At 39.2% G+C, this 10,289-nt stretch overlaps 1 protein-coding gene across 1 annotated transcript; it reads right to left on the bottom strand.

Annotated features, from left to right (window-relative positions):
• Positions 1–7,877: 7,877 nt before the first annotated feature.
• Positions 7,878–10,085, bottom strand: LOC137713231 (reticulon-like protein B2). The gene is made up of 5 exons (XM_068452512.2): positions 9,731–10,085; positions 8,954–9,134; positions 8,702–8,843; positions 8,411–8,480; positions 7,878–8,314 (listed from the first exon to the last, which is right to left on the bottom strand). Exons 1-5 carry the CDS (start codon positions 9,945–9,947, stop codon positions 8,148–8,150), a joined length of 777 nt encoding a protein of 258 aa, XP_068308613.2. The 5' UTR covers positions 9,948–10,085; the 3' UTR covers positions 7,878–8,147.
• Between the last annotated feature and the right edge of the window lie 204 nt (positions 10,086–10,289).

Here is a 10,289-nt window from a genome sequence, read left to right on the forward strand (position 1 = left end):
CACCATGATTCACCTTCAGAATTCGTATGCCAACATAATCCAATCTGATGACCGGTCCCTCGGCCAATTACCCTCACTTCAATCTGACCACAACAACACGAAGTAGGTTAACAAGAGTGTCCATTTAATCCTACACCCAGAACCAAGTACCCTCCCCACGAGATATGGTACAAGTCCGACCATGTAGGCCTCCAGAGGTTTAGGGGATCGAAACCTAAGGCAGCTTGCAGTGCCCCTCACTCCTAGTAACTCTCAATCTAGGAGTGTCCATTTCCAATGGCCATACCACATAGACTATCCCGCAGGAGTAGCCCGACCATATAACAACCTCTGAAGGTTTAGGGGATCGAAACCCAGGGGAACCTCACAGTCCCTTTCACTCTCAGGTCATAAGAATTATCAATGGTACCTACATTCACAATCCACATGAACTTGCACTCACAATCCAACACGTGAGTGATTCAAAGCACATATGTGTATCTCACATAACCATAGAAATTATGAAAAATGCAACCGCAATGCAAATCATAATTTCCACTAACGAAATTCCATAATCACCATGGAAATTGCACCAGGCCACATATGCGAGGGGTCCTCCATATATATGTCACCCAGATGCCACTTTATTCACAAAATTTTGAAATAATGCATTCACAATTCATATGCATTGCACATAAATGCCTCATGATTCATAAAACTTGTGAAATATATAATATCGCCACAGTCATGTTTCACATCATCAAAACATGAAAAATATATCTATATTCACTCTCCTGCCAGTGAGAGATTCATTGTATTTCACATTAATGCCACATTAATCATAGGAATTATGAATAATGCAATATCAATGCAAATCATAATTCACATAACACTTTGTTCACAACTCTATGAAATAATGCATTCACATTGCATTTCATAATTCACCACAAGAAGAATTCAAGAGTATAACAAATTGAAAGTAGGATCGTTCGCTCTGATACCACTTTGTAATGACCCGAAGTTTCTAATTCGAGAGCTAAATACTAAGGTAGGCCCAAAATAATTCATGGTTAATAAATAAACTCTTAACCACCATAAATTAAATTCAATCTTATTATGGCTACATCTAACTGTCTCGTTAGATTGCCTACGTACCCTGCGAAGGGATCAAGCCATTCGTAGTTCATAGTTCAATATTTAACTCATTTTTCGAAAATCATCCAAGTAACTAACAATCACTAGCTATGTTCAACAAGTGAAACACACCAATTGCATATCAAATATAGATTCAAAGTATCAAAATTGGCTTAAAAAGGCAGCATTTGCTCACTGTCCATGCGCCGCTGCGTTTGGCGGTTTCCAGTGAACGAAAACCTAGTTTTATGATGAACTCCAAAAATTACCAAATTTTACAAAATTGTCGATTTTATTGAGAGGAACAACTATCATACTTGGGTCGAAGTCCAATTCAACTGGGAAACACCTGAAATTGGCCTCTATCCGTGTAAAACCCTAGAATTTGGTGGTTTCGATTCAACACCAAAATGAACTCTAATGCCCCATCCAATGCATGGGCTTGGTTCTTGAGGTTGAGGGAAATGTATAGGTGGTGATGGTTGCCTGAGTTAGCTTCAGATTTGGTGAATCTCCACCCAAACCTGTCACACCCATTGTGGGGTTCCTCGTGAAATCGAACCTCATTTCATCTGTTTTGGGTTGAAAATGATGGGAGAGGGATCATTTGGCCTTGAGCTAAGGGTCATTTTGATACCAACCCTGTCATCAATAGTGACTAGAGCGGAGAGATGGCACCGGGTTGGGTCACGAGTCCTTAAAGGGGTCCAATCTCCCTTCCTTTTCTTTTTCCTCATTTCCCCTCCTTTCTCTATTTTCTGATTCGGCAACCCCAATCACCCCCCTTTCTCCTTTCTCTCATTCCCTCTTCATCACAGCCACACACGTGGCTCTTGATCAAAGTTCCAACAAATCTGGAGCTTTCCAGATTTACAATTAAATGGCCATTTTGTCCCTAACTTTAAACGTCAATAACTCATTCGTTATAATTCCGTTTCACCAACGGGTTTTGCCTACGTGCTCGTAGGATCAAAATCTAACCAAATATGTCAAGAAACATGCCAAAATATATGAGGATAAAATACGTCCTCATAAACTTACGTTTTGTCAACGAGGAACATTTCCGTCATTTCATTTCCCAAAAAAAATTTCAGTATAATCATATATTTTAAATTTTACAGTGTATTACAGATATTGTCCCCACTTAACCACCTGCAAAATCCTCATGTGTGGGGTTTTATCACAAAAGGCCTCGGTGTTGGTTAGAGTGTGGTAATTCTATTTAAAGTGCTTTCTCTCTTCGCTCTTGGTCGATGTGGGGCAATGGGTGTTCCAACACTCCCCCGCACGTGATACCCCATTTTGTGGGTCGCATGTGGAGATCCACACATCAGCAACCACGTGGAGCCAAGTCGAGGCTCACCCATCATGCGAGGCCAAATGGAGACCCATCCAATCACGTGGCATCTTTGGCCTACGTGGAGCCATATTGAGACTCACCCATCACGCGGGGCCAATGGGGACCCACCCAATCACGTGGTAGTATGGGCTCGTCCCCTGGCTCTGATACCATGTAGAATTTTTCAGGTCGACGGGCCGAGGGCCCACTCCAACAACACCGATACTGTCCCCACTTAACCACTTGCACAATCCTCAGCTGTGGGGTTTTATCACAAAAAAGCTTCGGTGTTAGTTAGAATGGGGTAATTCTATTTAAAGTGCTTTCTCTCTTTCCTCTTGACTGATGTGGGACAATGGGTGTTCCAACACGAGGCATCATGCGTCTTCAATACAGTATATACAACTTGCCCGAATAATCCAAGTTTTTTGAGACGCAGGTAAAGTCTCAAAAAAATCGAACCCTGCTAAAAACCACCAATTTAGTGATATGAAAGATGAACTGCAATGGTATTATAACTTCAAATTTCTGTAGGAAAAAATATTATAAATATAAACGAACTCATATCTAAATAGGAAGTTGGAACCTTGATATATTTTGTAATCCACTGGAATTGAGGATCGTTTCGAAGGTCAGGGAAGACGAATGAGGGTGGGGTGTTGTAGAGTAAAGGGGACAAGACGGGCGGTTCTCATATTAAAGCCAGCACATCCACCATTCACAACAGGCTTCAGTGGTGGCCACCATGAACTTGAAGGACTCGAAGATGTACTGAAGGGCTTCATCATTTGCCTTCCCCTCCTCCATCAACTAATCTCCTCTTTCTTTCTAACAGAGTGTGACGATATGAAGAATTCTGTTAGCTAACCCTAACACCCCCTCCTTAATCTGACTTGTTAGGAATCTACTAATGGGAAACAAAGGGTACAAACTCAAAACAAAAATCCGAATAGCATGCACTAATATCTATTGTTTGGATTAGCCAAAGTCTCTCACCTTCTTACCCTAAAATATCATTGTAAGAGATCTTCTGAAATTCAAAGTGTATTCAATCATGATGTAACATTTAAAGTGTATTCAATTAGGATTTTGAAGAAGTTATAATATTTTAGGTGTATTCAATTAGAAATTGATTTTAAAGAATTTTAAAAAATTGAAGAATTCGTGACAATTGGAGAGATTTCATAGTCTATTTTAAGTATTTACAAACAACACCTGCACTTGAGATTTCGAGGGAATTAATCAAAATTTTAGATGTAATCTCTACAAATCAATTATATTTCAATCAAAATCCATAAATTTATAAAATTAAAAAATTCCAATTTAATAAACCCACCTAAGAATATGACTTTAACCTGTTAAACAAAGGAATTTAACTGACGGTCATTTGCAGTAAACATAAATAAATAATTTAGGGGTCATTTGAACCATTTCTTTTTTCAGTTTTTAGTTTTGTAACTTTGTTTTTTTTGCTTCCAGTTTTTTCATTTTTCTGAAAATTGGAAACAGTTACAAAAAGCGTTTTCAGGTTTGAGCTTTAAAAAAAAAAAAAAAAAAAAAGGTGAAAAAAAAATTAAAAAAAAATGAAATGGGTATGAAACGGTCCCTTGTAATTAATTAGAGTTGTGATTAGGAAACAAATTAAAATTGTGAAACTAATCGTTCTCTCTAGAACAGTGTATTTGTAGGCCCAAATTAGACCTCGAATTCCAAACCTACAATCTCACTTGTTCGTATTTGCACTTTCCCTTTCTTTTAGTGTGACTCTAACCCATAACGCAAAGAATTGAACAAAGTATAGACTACCTATGAGAGCAATCCATCGGTTGGTACATGTTTCTCAAACCTTTTCCAATCAGATAATTAATAGTTTTTTTTTAATTTTTTTTAACAAATAATATTATTTGTACTAAAGAAGAGGGGATGGACTTAGTCTTACAATATACTAGCAATAATGTGGTTCAAATTCGCCTTTGTCGAGAAAGCTTGAAACCTCTCACTTATAAATATAGAAATAACACTAGACATTAATACTAAGTGGCAGATAATGCCACGTCTCCCCTGTGTCCGATTTGCAATGAGTGCGAGGAGACTGTTGAACATCTTCTGTTTTTTTGTCCTTGGGTTGATCTGGTATGGTTTGGTGGCCCTCTGAATTATAAAGTTGATAAGAGCTCTATTACTAATTTTGATGCTTGGCTTTTTCAAATGTTTAAGGTGAATTTTGGGGATAAGGCGGAGAGGGTGAGATTTCAGTCTTTGTTGGCCTTCACATGCTGGCACATATGGAAAACTCGATGTAAGTCTATTTTCAACCTCAAACCTCCTTCTCCTGTGCAAATTGTGCAGGATATTCAATGTGCTTATACTATGTTCATGAAGGCGAGAGAAGGGAACACCATACAACGAGATACAATGCCTATTGTTCAACGGAACGGTACTTGGTCTTCACTCCCCTCCCATATGGTAAAAGTAATGTTGATCCGAGTTGGAAACAGGGGGATTCAAAAAGTTTTGTGGGTGTTGTTGTGAGAGACTCGAGGAAAAGATGTTTAATGATTCGAAGAAAGGATGTGCTTGCCTCCTGTCTAGAAGTTGCTGAGGCTCTGGTGGTTTTAGAAGGGTGTCTTTTGGCTCAACAATGCCACTTTTCACAAATCATGGTGGAATCTGATTGCAAGCAATTAATTTCTTATTTAAATGGTGGTGTTGAAAATTGCAGTTGGAAGATATACCCTATTTTAAGTCGTATCCGGCAATTGGGGTGTCGTTTTCTCAACTGCGTGTGGTCCTAGGTGCCATGGGCAGGGAATGAAGTGGCGAACTATGTCGCTAGATTTCGTGGAACGGAGATGAGCGATTCTACCTGGGTTGTTAGGCCCCTATCTTCGTTGGTGAGGATTTTGAACAAAGATGGATTACCTTGTCCTCCTTCTTAGGTAGTTTTGTTGTGGGTTGGGGAAGATGTGATAGCTTTGTTTGGCAATGTCTTTTGTATTCCCCTTCTCGCTTGTATGTTTTTGTTGGTCAGGTGTTCCAAGCTTTCTTTGTTTGTGTTGGCTGTTGCCTTGGAATGAAATTTCCTGTTTACCAAAAAAAAAAAAAAAAGACAAATTGAATTGAACTCTCAAAAATCCTATACCTTTTCTGATTAGGAATTAGCCCGCATATATCTATAAATAGGGTTAAAAAAATAAAAAATAAAATAAAATAAAAAATAAAAAAACCTCAATCACCAATACCACAAGACCCTTAAAACAAAATTAGAAATTTCATCATATTCTCCAAGCAAACAAACATGGCTTCCATCTGCTCCACGACACTTGAAACATCAGCACGAATGGATCAAGTATTCGAGGACCATAAACCAACCGTCGACAAGCAACTGACGTCCTACTTGGAGTCCGATAACTCGCTCTTGACGCTGTGGAATCGGAACCCTAGTGGCCCTGCAGCCTGTGACAGTAAATCAAGTTTGGAGACAACAAACCAAGAATACCTGACTTTCCAACCTGGTTCGTTCTTTAGCCGCGGGTACGAAGATGAACTTGTTGCAGTAAGAGACGACGATCATCAGTATACGTACTACAATGAGTTTACTGCAATGACTCTTAGGGTAAGGGGCTGTGATCTGGAATGAGCAATGAACGCGAGAGTTCTAGTAGTGATACTGACACAAGTCGACGAGGAGAGGAAAGTAGTTACAAATTGTAAAATCCCTTTTAAACAAAAAAGGGTTTTATTTTTATTTTATTTTTCTACGAACAATATTCTGTATTAAATTAATCTAATTTGGACGGAGGAGAATTCGAACTTAGTGCATCCGAGGAAATGGTGAATTCTAGCAAATTGGCTACGCCAATGTCTACAGATTAAAATTTTAAATGAAGTAGTTTAGTATTGTTTGCAGACATAATAAAACGAATTATGATTAATCACTCTGCCTATCTAGTGAATGGTGAACTCGTGGATCTAACAAGGATACTTGCAAGTCCACATAGTGTAGGTGAACAAGGAGAATATGGTGAACTCATTGATAACAAAAGTTCAGCATTGTCCCATCCCAACGTCGTCTTTTAAGGCATCAGAGGAAATCAACTTCTATTGCTTTTTCTTCTTTCACTGGTCATGCATCGATTCCTATATTCTCTGTGTTATGAATTTCATCCCCTTCTTCGGATGCTCTTAGTTTTGTGCCTGTGTCTTGGCGTTTGCATACCGTTGAGTGGCTTAAGGTTAACATAGATGGGTCTTGTAAACGGAATGGTTGGGTGGTAGTGGTGATGTTTTTGATGACTCTAGTGGTGTTTTTTTTTTCGGAGCGTTTGCTTCCTCATCTTCTTATCGGAGTACAATTGTTGTAATTGAGGCAATTCAGATTGCGTGGGATAAAGAATGACATCACATTTGGTTAGCGACAGATTCTATGCATGTCATCCACCTTCTATCAGCTCACTCCATGGATGTTCCTTGGTTTCTCAAGGTTCCTTGAGTGAATTGTTTATGGTACCTTGCTCGTTTGTGCTTTCGTTTTTCGGATACTTTTAGGGAAGAAAATTGTTTGGCAGATGATTTTGCTAATTTTGGTGCAACAAATAGTAGTTTGATGTGGTGGAACTTGGTACTTTCGTGAGGCGTCTTATGGAAGAAACTTTGTGGGGCTTCAATTCTTCTGTTTGAGGTCACGAGGAGCAGATTGAGGATGAGGAGGTGGATAATAGCAATGAAATATGAACTGAAGAATTATGGAAAAACAATTTCAAGAAGCTGAAGAATTCTTAACCCATAACATATGGCTTTCGTTAATTGTTTTCAGCGAGTATTCGCCTAATTCCCCCGCTTGTTTTACTTTTCATTTGTCTTCATGTTATTAATAAAAACTAGTAGAGGGGGAACGGACGGGGGAGGTGCAATGACCCTTCCTCCTTCAGAGGAGGGTGGGTGCCTATCACACGACTGTTCTCGCCTAATCCTTCTCTACAAATTTACATAAAAAGAACATAGTATATGAAGGAGAGGTCAAAAAGGATAAGAATAGATAGGCAAAGTGAAGTTCACAAATTGTAATCTTTTTAACCAACTTCATTTCCTTCTGTTACAATAGAAGGGAATGAGAATTTGTTAACAAACAATGTTTTACTTTAAATTAATTTAAACTGCACAGATAAAGTCACATCCAATCTAGAGAATATGACAATGGTCACATATGCGAAGATAAGAAGCGAAGAAAGCACAAACGCATAAGGTCACATCCAATCTAGAGAATATGACTACGCCTACGTATGCGAAGATAAGAAGCAAAGCAATATTTTCCAAAATAATAAAAAGCGAAGGCACAACCTTTTGAGCAGATTTGGTACTATTGAATACCAAAAAGAGAAACAATCACCAAATCATTGCAAATCATTCCATCCAAGCATAGACATTAAGCAAAAGAAGAAAGTCATTGATTTGAAATGTACTAGCATGATCACCAGGTCACACATAACAAAAACTCCATGAAAACTATAACCGAAAATATCATATACGTAGCGAAAACAAGTATGAAAAACACATTCACAAATTCATCCCCACCGTGAATCCAGCGGACTCGCGAACTATGAAATGGAGACGAGGATCCTAAGCAATCATGGACAAAATGTGCACAACACCCTGGCAAAAGACAGTTAATAGAACCGGCTGCATATCAACCACTCTAAAACTTCTTGGCCTTCGTCTGCCCCCTAGGAATTTTACTAAGCACCTTTGCGTCAAATACTGCATACTGCTTCTTGATCTCAATCAGTACCTTCTCCGCAACTGCATCCACCTGGTCGTCGTATTTCTCATAGAACACAGGAAGTGTGAAGAGCAAAACGACCACTGTGAAGAAAGAATCAACACCATGGTAAGAACACGCACAGAAAGAAATGGAAAATGGCAGCCATAACTGATATGTACAATGTGTGGTTTCCTTACCTATGTAGACCAAGGTCAAGAAGTTGTAGTACTTCCCCAAGATGGACACAACCCACAAGCCAGCAATCACCTAATCGATCATAACACCATTCACAAATACAAAAAACATAAACAATCAAGTCAGCAACAAGGTTCTAAAGATCATCCCTTTCATATGAGCACAGATTGCAATTCATACATGCCATGATTATATACAAAAATCGAGAAACAATTAAATCATCATCATCATCAATCGTAGTGGAACATGAACAGCATCAATTAGAAAAGACAGCTAGAGGGCAATAAACATACAGAGAGGAACTGCTTCAAATCCTTCCCAGATGCAATCTCCCGCACGATAACAAGAGCGCGGTTGATCTCTGATGTAATTGCAGACGCAATCTGTAGAACCGGCTTCTCAGGAATTTGAACTTGTGGAATGTGGGGTGGAGACCTGAATGTAACAAATTGTTGCTAAGTGAATCATTCAGAACATATAAAATCGTGACCATCGCCCCCGAAAACAAACAGAACAATTAAATACAGAATCAAAGGAATTCTTACTTTTTAATGAAGGTTGAAGCGTGGGACCACAAGAACAACATAGCAATCCCAATAATCAACAAGTGGGAGACCAGAGTCAGCAGATGGTATTCAAAGCATTCAAAGAAAACCCATATGATCGTTAAGGCGATAAGAACACCTGCCGACACCTTCTTGTCCCTCCAAAGGAAAATATCAGCGGCTGCAACATATAATTATTCAATTTTCATCAAACCATAACAAAAACTTGCATTTCTTAAAAATTTCCAATTACGAAAATACAAAACCACGTTTAATCACAATGTCATTGTACAAAAAAATTAACCCAACACAAAATTGCAACATGATTATAAAGGCTCAGTTAAATAATTAGTTGGATTAGCAAAAATGGAAAAAGAATGTCAATCAATTTTTCATCAAACCAAAATTATAAGGTTGCATTTCTTGTAAATTTTCGATTGTGAAAATCCAAACCACGTAATCAACACGTCATTGTACAAAATGTTAACTCGACACAAAATTGCAACATGATTAGAAAGGTTCAGTTTAATAATCAGTTGGATTAGCAAAACTGGAAAAGGATTAAAAAGCCAATTAACACAATTAACAAAGTAACCCCAACTTAATTTATTCACAATAATCAAAACTTAACAAAATAATCACACAGAAGCGAATTAAGAACATTAACAAGGAAAACCCAACTTTAATTAAAGCAATTAAACAAAATCACGAGGCCTCAGCAGATCTAGATCCATTAGCAGAAAGATCAGAAAGAACGTTTCGATTGTGAAACGTTACCTCTTCCGCCACCGAAGACGTGGTGCACGGGCTTCTCCCTCCCAAAGAGCCTGTTAACCTTGGACTTCAACGATGCCGAATAGCCACCGCCAATGCCCTTGTCGCGCACCGCCTCCGACGGCGGTAACGCCGACGACGAATCGTGACCGTGGATCTTGTCCGGTACCTTGTCCAACAAAGACTCCGCCGCCTTCACTTCGTCTGCATGCTCCGCCATCTCAACAACGCTACCGTTTCACAATTCCCCAACCAAAAAAAACTTCCCGTTTCGAAACCCTCGCTCACCGATCTTCCCGTTTCTTTTCCTCTCACTCTCAGTCGCTCTCTTTTTCTCCCCTGTTTGCGCCGTTTAAATAGGCCGGGTTATAAACCCCAAACGCTACGCAATAAGAGCCGCTAAAATTAACGGCGGTTAGACTTGACGACATTCTCCGTTGGTCTGGCCACGGAGTTCTATGTACGTGGCGGAAGGAGAGGGCGTTGTCTAAAATCATGGACCGCGTGTGACATTGTTGGACCTATGGCGTGCAGCCACGTGTGGAAAATAGTTGGCCCATGG

The sequence above is a fragment of the Pyrus communis genome, chromosome 14, assembly GCF_041283825.1.
Source record: "Pyrus communis isolate YQ-2024b chromosome 14, ASM4128382v1, whole genome shotgun sequence".
Classification (NCBI taxonomy): Eukaryota; Viridiplantae; Streptophyta; class Magnoliopsida; order Rosales; family Rosaceae; genus Pyrus; species Pyrus communis.

What these genes read in the sequence shown, in the direction of transcription:
- LOC137713231 (XM_068452512.2), bottom strand. Translation starts at nt 9,947, where the DNA reads ATGGCGGAGCATGCAGACGAAGTGAAGGCGGCGGAGTCTTTGTTGGAC. An exon ending in CGTCTTCGGTGGCGGAAGAG is followed by an intron (nt 9,135 to 9,730) that starts GTAACGTTTCAC and finishes TATATGTTGCAG; the next exon opens with CCGCTGATATTTTCCTTTGG. An exon ending in CTTGACCTTGGTCTACATAG is followed by an intron (nt 8,315 to 8,410) that starts GTAAGGAAACCA and finishes CTTTCTTCACAG; the next exon opens with TGGTCGTTTTGCTCTTCACA.